The 20,763-nt window shown below is 33.7% G+C and overlaps 1 protein-coding gene across 1 annotated transcript in view; it reads right to left on the bottom strand.

Annotated features, from left to right (window-relative positions):
* dnah1 (dynein, axonemal, heavy chain 1) overlaps nucleotides 1-20,763 on the bottom strand; it is a 78,563-nt gene that overhangs the window by 28,906 nt on the left and 28,894 nt on the right. Inside the window, exons 33-50 of the mRNA XM_056468594.1 lie at nucleotides 20,530-20,621; nucleotides 19,779-19,933; nucleotides 19,061-19,238; nucleotides 18,790-18,984; nucleotides 16,988-17,107; nucleotides 16,608-16,766; nucleotides 16,315-16,419; nucleotides 14,351-14,491; nucleotides 14,113-14,273; nucleotides 13,875-14,032; nucleotides 12,303-12,476; nucleotides 10,459-10,637; nucleotides 8,191-8,418; nucleotides 5,944-6,140; nucleotides 5,178-5,313; nucleotides 4,273-4,481; nucleotides 3,613-3,784; nucleotides 1,370-1,561 (exon numbers count right to left, since the gene is read on the bottom strand). Coding sequence (XP_056324569.1) covers nucleotides 1,370-1,561; nucleotides 3,613-3,784; nucleotides 4,273-4,481; nucleotides 5,178-5,313; nucleotides 5,944-6,140; nucleotides 8,191-8,418; nucleotides 10,459-10,637; nucleotides 12,303-12,476; nucleotides 13,875-14,032; nucleotides 14,113-14,273; nucleotides 14,351-14,491; nucleotides 16,315-16,419; nucleotides 16,608-16,766; nucleotides 16,988-17,107; nucleotides 18,790-18,984; nucleotides 19,061-19,238; nucleotides 19,779-19,933; nucleotides 20,530-20,621 — 2,951 coding nt within the window. The remainder of the gene's footprint in view (nucleotides 1-1,369; nucleotides 1,562-3,612; nucleotides 3,785-4,272; nucleotides 4,482-5,177; nucleotides 5,314-5,943; nucleotides 6,141-8,190; nucleotides 8,419-10,458; nucleotides 10,638-12,302; nucleotides 12,477-13,874; nucleotides 14,033-14,112; nucleotides 14,274-14,350; nucleotides 14,492-16,314; nucleotides 16,420-16,607; nucleotides 16,767-16,987; nucleotides 17,108-18,789; nucleotides 18,985-19,060; nucleotides 19,239-19,778; nucleotides 19,934-20,529; nucleotides 20,622-20,763) is intronic.

Genomic DNA, 20,763 nt, shown 5'->3' on the forward strand with positions numbered 1-20,763 from the left:
TATAAGCAGTGGTGTAAAGAGTACTGAAAAATCATACTCAAGTAAAATAACTATTACTTGCCTAAAAATGTTATGCAAGTAGAGTAAAATTATTTGTTGTAAATATTATTCAAAGTATGAGTAAAAAGTAGACCTTTCAAAAGTAATCAAGAGTAGTGGGTAGTGAGTATTACTTTGTTAAATTCTGATGCGTTTACATGTAATTTGTGGATGTGTGTAAACGTAACATTCTGTAGTGCAGCTAGTTATTGCCCAGCGGGCACATAATGTCATTTGATGTTAATATTAGGTTAGATTTAGGTTGAGATGTCAGGTGACCAAAATTCAACGTTTAGCCAGCGTCTAAGCACAATGTTATTTTGATGTGCAATAATGACATCAAATGATGTTATTTGGTTGATTTTAGGTTGTAAGAAAATGACTAAAATCCAACGTGAAAACAATATCTTAAACCAACATCATATTGACGTCAAATACTGACATTTATTCATCAGGTTTGGCAACCAAAATCCAACATCTGATAGATGTCATAGTGGTAACGTCCACACAACATCAAGCTGTAACACCATTAGACGTTGATATTTGGTTGGTTTTAGGTTGGACATTGACGTTGGCCTGACGTTTAGTTGTAACGTCAACCTGATTTTCATTTTCAACAAAATGCAACGTCCCCCTGACGTTGGGGTACCACGTCAATTTGATATTATGTTGACATCTTGTGCCTGCTGGGTGTTTAAGGCCATTTCAGTCATCATACAGTAAACATCCGTCATCTTTTCATCAGTGACATGCATCCCAACAGTCTCTGAGTCAGTGCGTGTAAAGATTTTGAACATCTTCCTGGACACTTTTAATGCCTCCAAACAGTTTACTGCAATTATAAAGCGCACATGTCTTGAGGTAGTTCATTATGACGCAATTTACCTCTTTATTTCTATATGCAATTTGATTGGACAGGAATCACAGGACTGATTTTTCTAATCCCAATAGACATGAAAAAATAAAGTATTGACTGCAGGTTGAAGGAAAGTAGTGGAGTAAAAGTACTGATACAGCACTAAAAATGTACTCAAGGGAAAGTAAAAGTACACATTTTTAAAACTACTCAGTAAATTACAATATCTGAGAAAAACTACTCACAGTAATTTGAGTACTTGTAATTAGTTACTTTACACCACTGATTATAAGATTTTTGTGCCATTATTTTGATGGTCAAAAGAGCATCAATATGTTTATGTCAAATGGACGTCAAGATGTTGACATCAAATCAATTTGCATATTTTTAAAATCGATTTAACATCAAGGTGCCCACTGGGAAGTATTGTGTAAAAAAAAAAACAACAACACAAGAGATAATTTCATGAATCACCTTGTCCAGGCCAGTTTTCATTCGCTGTCGAGCGCTGTGAAGCTCCTGCTTCTTCTGGCCAATCAGAGATGAGAATATGCTCAGGAGCTCCAGGTAGCTCTTAGGTGTGACCGAGTTGTAGCGGGAAAGTTCCGCTAGGTATTGCTCACACTTCCTAGACACCATTTGATGGATTTCAACACACATCAGTGCCTGTACAAAGAGAAAGAATTTTTATGCTCATTTCACATTTACAGTAGGGGTAAAACAAACTGTGGTTGATCAGTTTGGATAACGACTGACAGATTGGCATACATATAACCTGCTTTTTATTTTATTGTGGATTTTATGTTTAACATTCATTCATTTTCCTTCAGCTTAGTCCCTTTATTCATCAGTGGTTGCCACAACGGAGCCAACTACCAACTTATCCAGCATGTGTTTTACACAGCGGATGCCTTTCCAGCTGCAACCCAGTACTGGGAAACATCCATACACACTCATTCACAGACATACACTACAGCCAGTTTATTCAATTCATCTATAGCGCATGTTTTTGGACTGTAAGGGAAATCAAAGCACCCGGAGGAAACCCATACGAACACGGGGAGAACATGCAAACTCCACACAGAAATACCAACTGACCCAGTCGGTGCTCGAACCAGGGACCCTCTTGCTGTGAGGCGACAGTGCTAACCACTGAGCCACCATGTCAACTATCTAAAGTAGAACATTTTTCAAAACAGGCTAATACTTTTTTGTAAATGAGTTGTTACAAAAATCTTGCAGAGAAGGCAGTCATGTTAATGTGAATGGGGCATATTAATCCATTTGGTCGAGAAGAGGATGAACTTAAAAAAAAAGCCTCCTAATTAATTAATATAGTATGTGTGAAAGCATTTTGGCTTCACTATAAAATATAATGATGATATAAGAACAGTGGTGGGTAAAAATGTTACAGCCTTGTGGCATGGCTGAGCCTCTCAAGCAACACTACCAATGACTGAATCATAAAAAATAAAGTAGTCATACCATACATATTAATGCACTGTAAAGTACACATATTATATAGCAATACTTTTTAGGTTAATCTGTACTGAACAAGTAAAAAATACAACATCAGACAGACATCAGAGATTTTCTTTCGAAACATAATAAACCATTAAACAGATGTCGTCAAAAGTGCTTGCATTTGTTTAGGTTTTAATGGAAAAAAGCATGAATGATACAATAAAGTGCAGGATGTGCTTTATGATACAAATGGTTATAAATGAATGAATTCAAAAAATATATATCAATAAGTTAAGTGCATTTATTCAAGTAACTTATTGATTTATTCAACTTATATTGATTTAGAAGTTGGCATATTATTTACTTAAATGCTCTAAAACATACAGTATTAAACAGATCCTTGAATTTGTATTTGGCCATTAACATGAATTTGTTTTTGTTTAAAGCATACGTTTCTGAAGGTTATTTTTGTTAAAACAAAAAACTTTTGCAATGAAATAAGGAAAGGAAATTATATTTTATCTCATTTTTTGCTGATGTGATAAATGTTCTGATTTGCATCTGAAAAACCGAAATGTAATCTGAACCATGAGTTTTGAGTTCCATATTATTGACCAAATACAGTTGAAGTCAAAACTATTCGCCCTCCTGTGCATTTTCTTTTCTTTTTCAAATATTTTCCAAATGAGGTTAAACAGCGCACGGAATTTTTCCCAGTATTTCCTATAATATTTTTTCTTCTGGAGAAAGTCTTGTTTCTTTTAGTTTGCCTTGAATAAAATTTTAATTTCTTTTAAAACAATTTAGATTAGATTAGATTCAACTTTATTGTTATTACACATGTACAAGTACAAGGCAACGAAATGCAGCAATTTTAAGGTCAATATTATTAGCCCCCTTAATTAATATTTTTATTCGATTGTCTACAGAAAAAAAAATTGTTATACAATGACTTGCCTAATTAACCTAGTTAAGCCTTTAGGTGTCACTTTAAGCTGAATAGTAGTATCTTGAAAAGCTTCTAGTAAAATATTATGCACTGTCGACACGGCAAAGATAAAAGAAATCAGTTATTAGAAATATGTTTGAAATGTGCTGAATTTTTTTTTACATTTTCGTTTAACAGAATATTGGGGAAAATATCCAGGGGGCTAATAATTCAGGAGGCCTAATAATTCTGACTTCATCTGTAAGTCATAAAAACGTGATCCGAATCTTGAGTTTTGGGATCCATTTCACACACTTGTCCCTACCAGGCTTTGGATGGTTTTAGGACTGGACTCCAGTTCTGGAAGCTCATTGAGGAAAGATGTTGCTACAGACTCTAGTGCCTCCTGTGGCCAAGCACTGAACCAGTCAATAGTGCAGCAGTTTACCAGTGAGGGAAACTGCCTAAGGCGAGCCCGAAACACTTCCCCTACTGGACTGTAGATGGAGACAGAGAACAGAGTTTACAAACTGTAACATTGCATGCTAATGTATACATCATGGCCGAAAATGCTGAGATCTATCTGACATATGACAAAAAAGTGAACCTAATTTTAAGGTTTTATTCACTAAAATGTGCTTATATATTACCAGTATCAGAGTCTCTTTAAACAACAAAAGCTCCACACGCACTTGTAGTTTGTACGTTTATATTTTTTTCATACTTACCTCCCCCTATATTTTTTGTTTATAAAATGTTATATGCTATTGTTCTTTACATACATTCTAAACATATACATACATACATACATATATATATACATATATATATATATATATATATATATATATATATATATATATATATATATATATATATATATATATATATATATATATATATATATATATATATATATATATATATATATATATGGCAACCATAAATTTGTAGCACTGAAATATCTAAATATATGAAGATTAACCTCATGCAGAGAACAGTGTGGATGTTGCTGCGGACTCTCTTGACATAAGCAGCCATGAGGTTGGCTTTGGTGGGCTGCTGGCCCATGTCCTGGACCACCGGTTTCATAGCAGCGAGGATCCGCTCCTGCTCCTCTGAGGTGTACAGATTGGGCACGTCGCCTGAGTTGAGGATGTTGTTCACATCTTCCAGGAAAGATTCACTCTTAATCTGAAAACCAGAAAAGAAACACACACACACAAATATTTATGTTCAAGACTTGAGTAGGATGTTGCTGAAAAAGTGTGTGTGTGTGTTTGGCAATAGTGATGAGGTACAGATAAATCTTCTAGGATAATTTACTCACAGACTGTAAAGTCCATTAACCTTAGATCAGAGAAGTTTGTTACATGGCTTCTTTTACTCAATGATGATAATTTACTGAGGCCTGCTTTTACTATTGTACTACTATCAGGAAAGTGCAAAATTGCACATTTTATTTTTTTAATAAGTTATTATTTTGTTAATAAAAAACTGCATCAAATTGATTTTAAAAAGTTAGGTTAGGACTTTTATTATATTACAATGGATTTTGAATAAATACTGTTCTTAACAGAAAATAACTTGAGTACCAAAGAATCATATTTTAAACATATGCTAACAATTCAGCCCTGACAGAAATAAATGACACTGGAGCCATTTAAAATAACATTTAATGTATTAACTGACATTAATAGATGATAACCAATACTTTTGTTTGAGTATTTTTCTCTGGTAATGTTAATAACTGATTATTGTTATTCAAGTTATTACACATGTCAACAGCTCCTTTAGAATTATTATTCCCAGGAAAAAACATGACGTGTTCAATACTTATTTTTCCCCGCTGTAATATATATAATCTATAATGACAATCTGTGATCTCACCTGTGTATCTACAAACAGGAAGGTGATTTGCACATTCTGCATGCCAGCCTTTAGCATGATGCTCTTGATGTCCTCTCTCCACTCCAGGAGGCCATAGTTTTTGGAGAGTTCAATCTGGAAGCACTCATACTCAACTCTGATAATACAAGGTCAGTCACAAAGACAAAATGTGTGTCAGTCTTTTTATTTGGTGTATCACTGACGCCTGGTTTCTATATAAATGAATGACTGTTCAATATGTTTCTATGGGACTTCAATGAGGTGGGTGTTTCTCTTTTGACTGATGGTGGTAAATAATGGCAGGCTCACTGTAATAATTTCTTTGTGGTCCAACGATGAAAAGATTGAACTGAAGTTTAAAAAGAATAAATATAGGGAGTATTTATATATAGTGTCACTTTAAACAACACATTGCACCAATTAATATGAAAAATCATTGTATGTATGTATGTAAATATCTGATCTAAAATGATTCGTATTACATGTAACGATTTATTAGATGTGTTCAGATATTGAATTTTGTTTGCATGTGTTCCAGGCATGACATAATAATTCTTTCATGTTCAACATGGGTGGCAAAGCAAAATGATTACAGGCAAGAATCACTTTGACAAAAGTATTGATGTCAAAACGGTTAGAGCTCCAATTAAATAGCCCAGTATGACTTCTGTTTTGATCAAATGAAGCCTTATTGAACGGACTCTAGTTAGTAACGCTAATTATATTTTTTAGGGTTCAGCACAATAAACGCTTCAGAAGCTCTTACATGTGTGTGGCAAGCCTGGTAAGAGACTGGCGTCCACTGCCACCGACGCCTAACAGCAAAGCGTTCCCGAGGGGCTGGCGCAGGATACGGCTGATACGACACACATGCTGTATGGCGTCCATGAAAAGCACCAGCTTCATTTTAGAGGTGCTGGTCTGGTTATAATCATCCATGTACTCTTCCATCACATGGGCCAGCTGTATGAGGCAGATAAAGAACAAAACTTCAAAGTGGCATATGATTTAAAAAGAATACATACTCTGCAATATACAGTTGAAGTCAAAATTATTCGCCCTCCTGTGATTTTTTTTTTTCTTCTTCAAATATTTCCCAAATGCTGTTTAACAGAGCAAGGAATTTTTCACAGTATTTCCTATAATATTTTTTCTTCTGGAGAAAGTATTATTTGTTTTATTTTGGCTAGAATAAAAGCAGTTTTTAATTTTTTAAAAACCATTTTAAGGTCAATATTTTTAGTCTCCTTGAGAAATATTTTTTTAGAGAGTCTACAGAACAAACCACTGTTATACAATGACTTGCCTAATTACCCTAACTTATCTACAGTAGTTAGCCTAATTAACATAGTTAAGCCTTTAAATGTAACTTCAAGCTAAATACTAGTATCTTAAAAATATCTAGTAAAATATTATTTACTGTCATCATGACAAAGATAAAATAAATTAGTTATTAGAAATGAGTTATAAAAACTATTATGATTAGAAAATCTTGTTTGCGTTAAACAGAAATTGGGGAAAAAATATACAGGGGGGCTAATAATTCAGGAGGTCTAATAATTATGACTTCAATTGTACCTGCCTAAATGAAGAGTAATGCAAAAATTCCATTGCAAAAGGCTTGAAATTTTTTATTTCGATCCCTTTATTAAAAGGAACTAAAACATTAAAAGTAACAAACATTTTGTCACATCTACAGTAAACATTTTTACCCGTTTACCTTTAAATTAAAAAAATATATATCACTCTTATTGGTATTATTATACAAGAACAGTACAAAATAAAATTGTACTAGAAATGTTAAACCATATAGCTTTAATTTAGATCACTTTATTAAAAGGAACTTAAACTAACATTTTCCATATCCACAGTACAATTTTTACAATTTACATTTTTATTTATTTTATTTTACTAGAAATGTTAAACCATACAGCTTTAATTTTGTCTAAAATCTCTTCTGAAATGCTTCTCTTTTGTTGATTTAAAAAAACAATCTCTTTACAAACTTAGATCTCTTTACAAACTTGTAAGATTTTTGGTGCACGTTACATTTTCAAATGCATGTTATAAGTGACTTGACAAAAATGCATTTAAAGTATTAAATAAACAAAACCACAAACATAAAATAATAATAATAATAAAATCATAATAATACATGTATATATGTAACTTTGTTACAAAAAAATATTGAATCTAAAATCTTGAATTTAAAATTGCAAAATATCACAGTGCTGTACATCGCAGTACAAATTTATTTACTGTAATTACAATACTGCTTTTGCAATGTGATAATCATGATAAACCATATTGAGTACACAGTCTACAGAACAATCCATTGTTATACAATAACTTGCCTAAGGTCTATCCAAAAAACTAGTAAAAGGGGCTAATAATTTTGGCCATAAAAAAATTAAAAACTGCTTTTATTCTGGCCGAAATAAAACAAATAAGACTTTCTCCAGAAGAAAAAACATTGTTAGACATACTGTGAAAACGTCCTTGCTCTGTTAAACATCATTTGGGAAATTTTAAAAAAAGAAAAGAAAAAAAATCAAAGGGGGGCTAATAATTCTGACTTCAACTGTATACACACATATATACAGATACTATTTATATTTATATATATATATATATATATATATATATATATATATATATATATATATATATATATATATATATATATATATATATATATATATATATATATATATAATAAATAATAAAAAATAGAATCTGTTAAACTAATGAGCAACACTTTTTTATATTCTCATTATTACTGCTTCATCAATTTTACCTAATATTAGACCATGTTTAGAAATAATGGAAAAATTCAAGTTGAATCTTTTTGTTGAATCGCTGAATGTCTTCTCAATTGTAAGTCACTTTGGACAAAAGCATCTACTAAATGACTATATGTAAATGTAAAATATAATGGCATCTGCACAATTTGAGATATCACTCATGTCTACACCAGGCACCACTAACACGCATTGAATTGAGCCTCCTTTACCTTCTCTCTATCTTCAATAAGCTGGTAAACCTTTACAGCACCAGGAAACATGAAGTCCCCATAGAGAATGGGCTGATACGGGACCACCTCCTCAATCTTACACCCAAACTCCACTATATGGTTTTGGAGGAGCTGGTCAAACCAACCCCTGTCCTCTTCACTGACCAGTCGATCCTGGAAAACCCTGCAGCTCTCATGATACCAAAGCTGCAGAAGGTGTATTTTATTCTGTGCAAACAGACATGACACAAAACATTTTAATTACAGATTAAATATAAAAAAAATCGAAGTAAAAAAAGGATTTTTGCAGTGCATTTATTTATTTAAAAGCATTAGATTAAGAAGCATTTTCTAGAGCAAAAATACTGTCTTGTTTTAAGAAATAATACACCACAATTAAGTGAGTTTTTCCTTAAAAGAAGCTAAATAATAATCCAATGTGGTAAGCAAAATATATTTTTTTCTTTTTGCATAAGATTATTTTGCTTAACTCGTTTAATTTTGGCAAATTATTTCTTAAAACAAACAATATTCTTTGCTAGTGTAAAAAATGCTTCTTGATTGAAGATTTTTTTGTATATTTGGACTAGAAACAAGACAAAAAAATCGAAGTAAGAAAAGCATTTCTTGCAATGCACAAAAAAGGTTGGAAAATAAATATTTTATTATCCAAAAGTCACAAAATAAGGTGCAAAAAGTGGGGGGTTTTCAGTAATACAATGCGTTTTCAGGATTGATGCTACTTCAGTGCCATATTTCTCAATATTCCATATTGTTTCATTGGTGACATAAAGATTTCATTAGTTAATGTATTTACTAAGATGAACTAATAAGAACAACACTGATACAGCATTTATTCATCATACAGTAGTACAACATTTACTAACATATTAAAATCCAAATTTAAGATGGTTAACATTTATATTACATTTACTGTTTATGCACCATGAGTTAACATGAACTAACCATGAACATCTGTATTTTTATTAACTAACATTAACTAACATGAACAAATACTGTAATAAATGCATTGCTCATTGTTTGTTCATGTTATTAAATGCATTAACTAACATTAACTAATACAACCTTTTTCTTGAAGTGTAACCATTACATTTCATAAAAAGATACAATAAATGCACAATGACTGAAAAACATCACTTAATTAAAGACAAAATAAAATGAAGACATAATAACAAGTTCTCTGATTCATGTTTATCGAAATGTGAAACCACCAATTCATATAAAACAAAAATTGAAACAAAACCTATTAACATTTACAAAAAATGTTAATATTGTTGTAATCTACGTTATATAATCATGTGAATTTATGTGATAATGGGAATGATTGAATGCAGTGTTGATATTAAAAGTCTTGGATATTGTAATGATTACGTTAATGAGCCTTTTAAATGTGTGCATGTGTGTTATTGAAAATATGGCAGTGATAAAGAGTTCATCTCGATAATGTTTTGCATTCCTTGTCACTTTCTGCACTTCATTTGAGACCTCTGGACAATACATTCCTAATAGTATATTTGCCTGATTTCTTCATGCCCTTATTTCATGATTTCTGCAGGTTTCATCAAGTCAGATTTAAGACTTTTTAAGACATTTTAAAATCATTATGAATCCAATTTCAGACTTTTACAGGGTTAAATACAAAAAAAGTTCCTATAGCTACATCTTATAACCTATATCTTATAGGTTTGGGATTTTAAATAGTTATTTCTTAGCCACATACTTGAAATATCGTGTCAAAACAAGCAAACTAACTGTATACAGACACTTTTTTTTCCTCCACAATATTTCCATTTAAAAAAAGTGACACATTTAAAAAATATAGTAAGCCAAATGTATGCACAACAGCCTGTCCAGGTCATAGTCCCCAACAGGTAGCTATAAATATAAGAACTTTTAAACAAATGTTAACATAAGCAACATAATTAAACCATATTGGTAAATGGATTTGCATGGACATACAGTAGAACATAAATTCACACCTGTTTAAGACCTACAACACGACATTACAATTAATTTTAAGGCCTAAAATTTAGTTGAAAGTTAAGACATTTTAAAGCTTTAAGACCCCGCAGACACCCTGTTATTTGTTTTTGAACTTACAGCTATTTTTACATCAACGGGCTGCCAAACTTGTATATATTTCATTTGAGTTGGGACTGGTGTCTGACGCTGTATTTCTTGTCTTTTGATGAATAGATTACGCATTAAAAAATCCAAAAATAAACTGAGCTTTATCAATGGTGGTACCTCTATTTTTCCAGCCTCTGCCATCAGGATGCCCTGGAAGACTTTGGAGAGGTCCCTGAGGTTGAAAGTATAGTGAGATTTGGCAGGTGTGGGTAGGAGAGTGGATGTAATAGTGGAGTAAACCCTGATAGTAGCATCTACAAGTGGCTTGCAGAATGGTTTCATTTCTGGAATTTTCTCTAGAAATCAAAGAAAGAAAATGAGCTTGAGTTTCTCTTGAGTTACATAAACAACAATATAAGCTCAAACTCAAACATCAAACTTTGAGTCATTCTGCAATACATTAATAAATGTGGCATTAAGTGCTTTAATATCTCTAAAACTTGAGGTCTATGAAGTCTGTACATTGTTAACAATTTCCTGTGGAATCTAGGGTAACTTACTGGCAGCAGTTTACCAGTAACTAGGCCCACACGGAATCTGCACGTGCAGAAATCCGCAGATTTCTGCTGATTTTTAACCTGTCAATGAGTCTATGTATTTACTTGTGTAAATGTGTGAAAATTTATATTTATTGTTAGTACATTCATTTCACTAATATTATTGTGACATAATGATAGTAATATTAACATGTTTGTATGATTTATTTACAATACAGATTGTAAAGTAATATTTTCTGTTATTTAGTAGATAAATTATATGAGAGACTTGCTTTGTTTACCAAATAAGTGAATCTAATTGGATTTGCATTGTAAACTTTAAATGATTTGAATGATTATTTGAATGAATTTTTTATTTCATATATTAAGTTTGTAGTTATGATATTCCTAAAATCATTCCGCATAAATCTGCAGATTTTTTACAAAATTCTCAGCAGAAATAGCAAAAAATGTCCGTAGATTCTGTCTGGCCCTACCAACAACCTACTGTAAATCAATTACAGCAAAAAATACTGTATTGACATTTACAGCATTACTTATCTTGCTATTTATGCATTTACAGAATTGTATTGTATATCTTTACTCTAGAATATACAGTAATTTTCACAATGTATCTTTAAAATACAGTAACATACCGCATAACTGTCCTACAGTAAAATACAGTTCATATTACAGATAAATAATGTGTAATTTACAAAAACCGTTAACAGTGGTTTTATAATGCATTCGGGATATTATTTATGTATTAAATAGCAAGAATCTTTCAATACTGACCTTAATTTGTAAACATTAATGCACATCAGATACTGTTTATGCACATCATATATTGTTTGTTGTACAATATGTGAGTTATAGTGTGGTCTTTTTATTTTTTTTTATCAATTTTGTACTGTTATATGTCTATTTTCTCTATTTATATTGCTATTTTCTCTTTTACAAAATCTGATAAATGTTTTGTTTTAAATACACGATATTTATTGTAAATAAAATGAAATGTGTTTATATTCTCAAGAATATTCATAACAGTAATAATACTGTGCATAAGACACCAGGAAGTGATTATATGACACTTCCTTTCAGTTAAAATCAAACTATGTGAAAAGGAACAGAGGAAGAATATATTCAAAATGTATTTTTATTAAATCTAACACTGGCATGTACTATAAAGCATTAAAAATACTTTAACTAATAGTTTAACTGTTGTTATGCTATTAATCAGATACAACATGTTATAAGGTCATTAAGTGATTGTGAATGTATTAAGAATATCTGTATACAGCATTTTACATGCATATTTCATAGAAAGTGTATATCATTTTTACATCTGTCTTCTTTTTGTGTCTCTCCCTGTTTAAAAACAATCGAAAACATTTCCATTTAAAATGCTATGATATCATCTGACAGGTGTTACTTGCTAAAAACCCACACTGATCTCTAGATGCCCGTATGTTTACTGGCACTCACGCATCCAGCTGCTCAGGATGGTGGAGAAGATCTTCCCCTTGCTGGCGTCCTCCATCTCGGTAAATGACAGGAAGTTGAAGTGGCGTGTGAAGCGTTGAGTGATGGGATTCCTGCCTCCGCCGGGGGGGCCCATTGCACAGGCGAAGTTTATGTCAACAAGGTTTTTAAATGTACCTGAAGAGGATTTTAGAAAGGTTTAGGATTGATAGAAAAGATAACTCTTGCTCATCAAGGCTGCATTTGTATAACAGTAATATTGTGAAGTATTAATATAGTATAAAAAAAGAATTTGAATACATTTTGATATGTTCCTTTGAACATCTTCATTGTCAAAAATCATTCTACTTTGCTGATTTGGTATTTATTGTCACATTTGATCTCCTTTCCTAACACATTAACTTAAAAACTTTTTTATTTATTGTGATAAACAATGTATTAGCTTTCATATTGGTATGGGCCAAATAGCACATATTTTAACGTTGCTATTTTCAGCCAAGTAATTAAATAAATCATCTGTTCATAAATTATAGATTATTTCTGCTGGATGATCCACTTCAGATGAATTAATTCAAGAGGCTTTGTGGGAGATTTTCACTGTGAAAAGAGACTTTAAACGTATTATTATTTTTTTTTGGAAACAAGATATTTGATGTATTTTTGCAGCTATGTATTTTTTTAATAAGTATGTTTATCGGGAATTTATATAACATTATGTTGGATTCAAAAGTTACAATAAATATCAGGATTTTTTTTTCAACAATTAGCAAAACAAAATAAATTCCAATAAACAGACCCACCCAAATTTTGTAAAATCATTTGTCATATTGATGCTAAATAAAGGTAGAACTACAGTGGTTATTGATAATAACAATAAAAAAAGAACAATGTCCAGAAATGATGCATAATTTGATTTAAATATATGAAATACAATACATACACACATAAATAAAAAATAAGAGCTAGTAACAAAAAAAAAAAAACAGTTTTTAAAATTAAATAAATTGTCTACTGTATTTGTTTGCATTTTGTAGATATTCTCTGAAACTATCTGCATTTATCGGCCTATATATATATATATGCATATGTATGTATCAGTTATCGGCTTATAAGGAAAATATAAAGATTGATTTATCGGTTGTCGGTATCAGCCAAAATTTAGACTGAAACCAAACTTATGAACAGTAGGTAGTGTTTAAAAATGCTTTCAAAATGTTTATTCTTGTTAAATAAAGGTAGCGTAACACTGTTTTATAACAACAAACAAAAAACAAAAATGTCCAGAAATTATGCATAAATTGATTAAAAACTATGAAATACAATAAATACATAAATAAAAGAAAAAATAAGAACCAGTGACAAAAAAAGCAGTTAAGTTTTTAAAATAAAATTAATTGTCCATTGCATTTATTTGCATTTTGTAGCCATTCTCTGAAAAATACATACCAATATTTGTATTTATTGGCCTTTATATCGGTTATCAGTATCGGCCATATTTTTTGACTGACCCCAAACTTTTGACCAGTAGTGTGTGTTTAAAAATGCTTTCAAAATGTTCATTCTTGTTAAACACACCTATCTGTTTCCTGTCATACCAGCCTCCATGATCCATCCACTGGCGCAGGAGTTCAATGGGAGGCTGAGCTCCATATGTCTCCAGCATGGGCATGTTCAGATCATCGATGAAGAAGATGAAATATTTTCCCAGGGGAGGCCCGAACACACCTTTACGCCTGTAACACATGCACATTCTAAATTTGATGTTCAAAACAATAAGTACAGTTAATTAAAAGACTGATTAGGAAACAAAAACCTCCTGTCAAGTTTGCTGTCAATATAGTCTTGTGTCTGGTTGGCGGAAGTACGAGCTGAGAACATTAGGAAGTGAGTTATGTATTCAGCAGGCATATTTTTCAGAAGCTTGTCTGATATGGTCAGGGTCTTTCCTGTACCGGTAGGCCCAATGCATAAGACCTGACAAATTAGAGAAGGATGTGAGCTTAGCAGTGCATATGAAAGGCATTATGTTGACTGTATGTTGAATGACCTACAGGCTTCTTATTGGAAAGCAGCATGTCTATCAGGAAAGACATGCGAACAGTGTCGATTGTGGGCACAATGATGTCTGAGTATCTTGTTTCAGGGGTGATGACCACTTCCTGGGCATATTTCATCCAACTGACCCACTGTACCTGAGATATATGAATAATCAAATTAATGCACTTCAAAAAAATGTTTTCTGTAGTGTTATTGTCTTTTAGCTTTGCATTCCTAAATCATTACACATTAAAGGGGGCTCCTTTTTAAAAGATTTAAAGTAAGTCTCTGATGTCCCAAGAGTGTGTATGTGAAATTTCAGCTCAGAATACTGCACACATAATGTTTTACCACTCTTTGAAACTTGCCCCTTTGATCCTAATTGTGTCATTTTGTTGACTGTTGCTTTAAATTCAAATGAGATTGTGTTCTTTTTAAAAGAGGGCAGAGCTACAAATGCCTACGTGTCAGCATAGTGGCAGATTCAAAAACAAGACTAACGCCCTATGCTAATGAGGGAGAGATTACTTAATGGGCGGGCTTTTCTGTTCTGATGCCACATACAATGGGAGAATGTCAAAGTGTTTCTGCAGACTGTTTTTATCAAGTGTGATTATAAAAAAACTGAATACATTTTTACCAGTAGAGGCTGGCTATATTCACACACTTTTACCACACAACTGTATTTAAACCCCTTATAAAAGTGAAAACTTTTTGCATAATAGGTCCACTTTAAGTCTTGTTTTCTGAAAAATGTATCAATTTTAGCTTATGTTTAGGAACAGGAGAAAAATAATACACTCAAATCAAAAGTGAAATGAAAATATTGCTTTAAACACACACTAACAGATTTTCTTTTACTGTTTTAGACATAACCTGAATTCATTTTATTTAATTTTTCTTTTAAAGAAAACAATGAAGACAAAAACATGAAGAAATTATACACTACCTGACAAAAGTCGTGTAGCCTATCCAAGTTTTGGGATCACAAATAATAACTTGACTTCTAGTTTATCATTTGGTATCAAAAGTGGCTCATATGAAAAGCAAAGGCCTCTAGATTATGCTTTATTTTACCTAAATAAAATATCCTTGATTATAAATAATATAAATAATCATGCCTTGATTTTTAATTCTTTAATTAGAACAGTAAGGTCTGACTTTGCTTAGACAAAAGTCTTGTCACTTAATAAGCTAATGTACAGTAAAGATTATAAAGTCATGGTGCCATGGAAAAAGAATGAATAGTGTGTATGACTCCCATGAGGTTGGAAAACTTCATCCATACAGTACATCTCTGCAATGACTCAAATCACTTATTAATAAAGTCATCTGGAATGGCAAAGAAAGCTTTCTTGCAGGACTCCCAGAGTTCATCAAGATTCTTTGGATTCATCTTCAGTGCCTCCTCCTTCATTGTACCCCAGACATGCTCAATGATGTTCATGCCTGGTGACTGGGCTGGCCTATCCTGGAGCACCTTGACCTTCTTTGCTTTCATGATGTGGAGGCTAAAGTATGAGAAGGAGCGCTATCCTGCTGAAAAATCTGCCCTTTCCTGTGGTTTGTAATATAATGGGCAGCACAAATGTCTTAGGCTGTTGATGTTGCCATCCACTCTGCAGATCTCTCACACTCCCCCATACTGACTGCAACCCCAAACCATGATTTTTCCTTCACCAAACTTGACTGATTTCTATGAGAATCTTGGGTCCAGTCAATGCTGGTTCCAATAGGTCTTCTGCAGTATTTGTGATGATTGGGATTCAGTTCAACAGGTGATTCATCTGACTTCTGCCACTTTTCCAAATAATCAACTAGAAGTCAAAGTATTATTTGTTGCTCTTACAACTGGGACTGACGACAAGACTTTCGTCAGGTAGTGCAAGTTCATGTGTTTATTTTAACATTTAAAAATGTGTTCATTTATATCAACCAAAATTACTTTTTAAAAATGTTCCAGAAAACATTCTCTCACCTTCCTCTCTTTACCCTCCTCATCCTCATCATCAAAACAACTTATTCCTGCATCATCCAAATTGTAATCATACACTGCTCCCTCCTCTGGGAAACAAAGTTGGACCTGAAACACACACACAAATAAGGTTTGCCAAATTCAACTTCTCACTCTGAATAAATAAACTTACATAAGAACAATAACAAATAATGAAATCAACACTTTCTGGCACTTCTGTTTAATTGTCTACAGCATGTAAATCATTGCTGGTGGCACCGAGCCTTCTGATACTGTAAATTTATGCGGGTATTGACCTTTTCTTCGACCATCTTGCCCCTTAGCCAGGCACTGAAACGCTGGCAGCTGTTGGCATCTCCTGTAGCTCCAACACTCCATATGAGAGCAAAGATAAACCAGGGCTCAATCAGCTCCTGCAGCAGAGATAGTTTCTCCTGGGAATGAGGCTTCTTGCCCTAAACACACACGCATACAGTACACACACACACACACACACACACACACACACACACACACACACACACACACACACACACACACACACACACACACACACACACACACACACACACACACACACACACACACACACACACACACACACACACACATTAAAAACAGTTAACTTTGCAAAATTTAGCAAGCATAACCACTTTAATTCCAAAATTTCTCTGACCTCTTGTGGGATGAAAGGCTGAAAGAAACAGTCCAGTAGTTTGAGCAGAGAGCAGGTGAGATTGCTGTCCATGGAAGTGATCACCTCCTTTACGGATTCTCTCACAAATCGGATAGAGTCCTAAGGAAATAAATGTAATAACTACACCTCAAAAACCTTTTACCTTAACCTTTTACACAGTTACTCAGAAACTTTTTACACAATCCACTTCAAATGAATGGAAATTAAATCAATAAAAACATGACAAATATTACATCATACTAATGTATGACAATAAACTAATAGTGAGTAATGACATGACCTACAATCAATGAAATGACATTTGCAAACATATACAGTACTGTGCATTCACATATTGTACTCTAATATATTAAGAAATATAATACAGTAAGGGACTCATATTATGTGATTATACATGTTAAGATAAGTTGATATTTAGTACAATTATTTTCATTAAAAGTTATAAAATTTAGATTTTTTTTCAATTTTTTACAAATGTTGTTTTTGTCTAGGGGTGGTGTAGGGGCGCAGTGGGTATCATTGTCGCCTCACAGCAAAAAGGTCGCTGGTTCGAGCCTCGGCTGGGTCAATTGGGATTTCTGTGTTGAGTTTCCTCCGGGTGCTCCGGTTTCCCCCACAATTTTTATTTTGGCTTAGTCCCTTTATTAATCAGTGGCCACCACAGCTGAATGAACTGCCAACTTATCCAGCATATGTTTTTCGCAGCGGATGCACTTCCAGTTACAACCCATCACTGGGAAACACCCATACACCCATTTCGCTACTTTAATTCTTCCATGGCGGGGCACCACACCAAAATTTATCCCGCCACGGCTACATTACAGCTTCTCATTGAGAACAATGAGCCGTTTTTTTTTAAAATAGCGGGTTATAATCGCACCAAAACATATTAAAAGGCAAGTCAATTATAACAGCATGAACTTTTCTGTAATCGTAGTTGTGCTGTGCATTATTTGTTTAACCCTTTAAGATGACATGCTGACTAACTGACTGACTGACGTGCGTGATGCGTGAGGCCAGCAAACACAGTTTCCATAATTATATTTTATTTATAGATAAAGGTTTATGGCTCTTCATAAAATGACTTTATCTTGCTGGAGTTTATAGCCATTTCACTTTACCTCAGGACGCATTAATGCCGCTCTGTAAATCTATTAGAGACATTCATAAATATTCTTACCAAATCTAATAAATGTTGGAGACATTCTCGTTACATAAACACACTAAATCGCCCTTCAGCAGCGTTTATTTGAGAGCGCACAAGAAAATCTGCACTTGAGCAGCGTATATTTGAGAGCGCACAAGTTTTGTGCACGAACAGAGGAATCAGTGCTCGAGCACAGAGATTCACATGCTCGTATTACATGTATACAATCTCGAATTGTAATACTGCGCTCACGACATTTGTCAATGAAATAACACCACAGGTAGTTAGTAGATCTGCGTAAAAGGCCCAACAGAGTCTGACGCCACAGCTGGAAAAAAATCCTTGAGGAAACACTGTACACTATGCACAATTTAGCTTACCCAATTCACCTATAGTGCATGTCTTTGGACTGTGGGGAAAACCAGAGCACCCAGAGGAAACCCATGCAAACACAAGGAGAACATGTAAACTCCACACAGAAATGCCAACTGACCCGGCCGAAGCCCGAACCAACAACGTTCTTGCTGTGAGGTGACAGCGCTATCCACTGTGCCACTGCGCCGCCTCACATACTGTTGTCTTTTATTTAATTTTACTTTAAGAATTTAACCAAAACCACTCTAAGACCAGTCACCTGTAAGAACCTTGTAAAGAGCGAGTTGATTTGATCTGCGTAGGGCCGAAACATGTCAGGGATTGTTCGAAGCCAACACTCTGTGAATGGAGTCAAACCCAGAATGCTAGGTTCCAGATACACCATGCCGCAGCGAGAAACTGTGGCAGGAGATGCCACCGCCAAATCCTGCACCTCGAACATCATCGTCATCGCCTGAGGGTCAAAGAAACAAACAAAAAAATTATGAGGCGATACAACACATACACACAAATATCAGAAACTCTCATACATCAGAGAGTTTGATGATCTCTCCAGAACTCAGACACAGTTTCTTGTTGTCATCCAAAACTGTGTTCATGTTCTCGATCCACACTGCATCCACAGGCCCGTCGAACATGTACCACTTCTTTTCCTGCTCCATGGATGAAGCTCCATCCCGAATGAGACAAGACAGTATACCGTCTGTCCTGTAATACAATAGTGTGAGTTACATCTAAAGTACAAATGAAATCAAAACTGACCATACTGATTTTGTTACGTCACATTGCTAGTTTTGTGGTGAACATTCATCTGTGCATGTCAATAAGAATAAAAAAATGCCCTTGTAATCTTTCATTGAAATCTGAAAATGCACTTCCTGTTTGTTTTCAGTTCAACTCTCAGATTAGGTCTGTCTAAGGTATTGGGCGTGGCTAACATACTTAACCACGCCCTTCCAACTGTCAGTTTTGACAACAAACAGAAATGGTGAGGAGGAGGAGTCTGTTAGGTTGTACTAACTCTCCCCAAACGTCTTGTTCCGATCTTTCAGAATGAAATGCCTACTTTGCTACATCCAATCAGATTGCAGTAAAAAACAAGCCACGCCCACTGTTTTCTCATTTAATATTCCGCTTCTCTAGGAACTGTGTCACATGACGAAAAAAAAAAATGGTTGCAACTTCTGGTTTATGTGGACTTTAACAACCTGTACATATGATAAAACAATAAATCTAGAGTACACTCACCATTCGTGAGTGAGCTGGTCGAATTCTCCGTAAAGCTGCCCCATGGTGATGGACTTTGGGTTAAGCACATAGGTCTGTACAGCCTCATATTCTCCTCCGCTAACTGAGGGCTGGCCTTTCAGAGCCGTCATGGCTGCTGCTAGCACTTCATAACACTACAAGAATGTGAGTGTGCATATATTTACAGTTAAAGGCAAAATTGGCAGCCCTCCTGTGAAGTTTTCAAATATTTCCCAAATTATGTTTAACAGAGCAAGGACATTTTCACAGTAGTTCCTATAATATTTTTTCTTCTGGAGAAAGTCTTATTTGTTTTATTTCAGCGATTTAAATTTTTTTTTGTAAACCATTTTAAGACCAATATTATTAGCCCCTTACACAAAATGTATTTTCGATTGTCTACCACTGTTATACAATGACTTGCCTAATTACCCTAACTTGTCTAGTTAATCTATTAAGCCTTTAAATGTCACTTTAAGCTGAAGCTAGTATCTTGAATAATATCTAGTAAAATATTATTTACTGTCATCATGGCAAAGATGAAATAAATCAGCTATTAGAAATGAGTTATTAAAACCATTATGTTAAGAAATGTGTTGGAAAAAATCTTTTTTCCCTTAAACAGAAATTGGGGAAAAAATAAACAGGGTGGTGCTAATAATTCAGGAGGACTTCAACTGTATATTTAGGTTTGTAAAAAAATTCAAATTGTTACTTTTGTATTGAAGGTTTATGCATTGGGGAAGTTTACCTTAGTTTTCCCAGAGCCTGATGGTCCCACCAACATAAGACCGTGTCTGACAACAGTGGTCTCGTACAACTGAATGCATTTGGTTAAATAGCCTGCAAGACAAGGAAAACATTCATAAACATCTACTGTACGTTCATTTTGTGTTAAAAAAAACAGGGTGTAACCAACTTAGCATTTAAAGTGGGCATACTGTATGATAATGTAATGAATAAGCCCTTCCCTCCATAAAAGTTG

The sequence above is a fragment of the Danio aesculapii genome, chromosome 11 (assembly GCF_903798145.1).
Source record: "Danio aesculapii chromosome 11, fDanAes4.1, whole genome shotgun sequence".
NCBI classification, from domain to species: domain Eukaryota; kingdom Metazoa; phylum Chordata; class Actinopteri; order Cypriniformes; family Danionidae; genus Danio; species Danio aesculapii.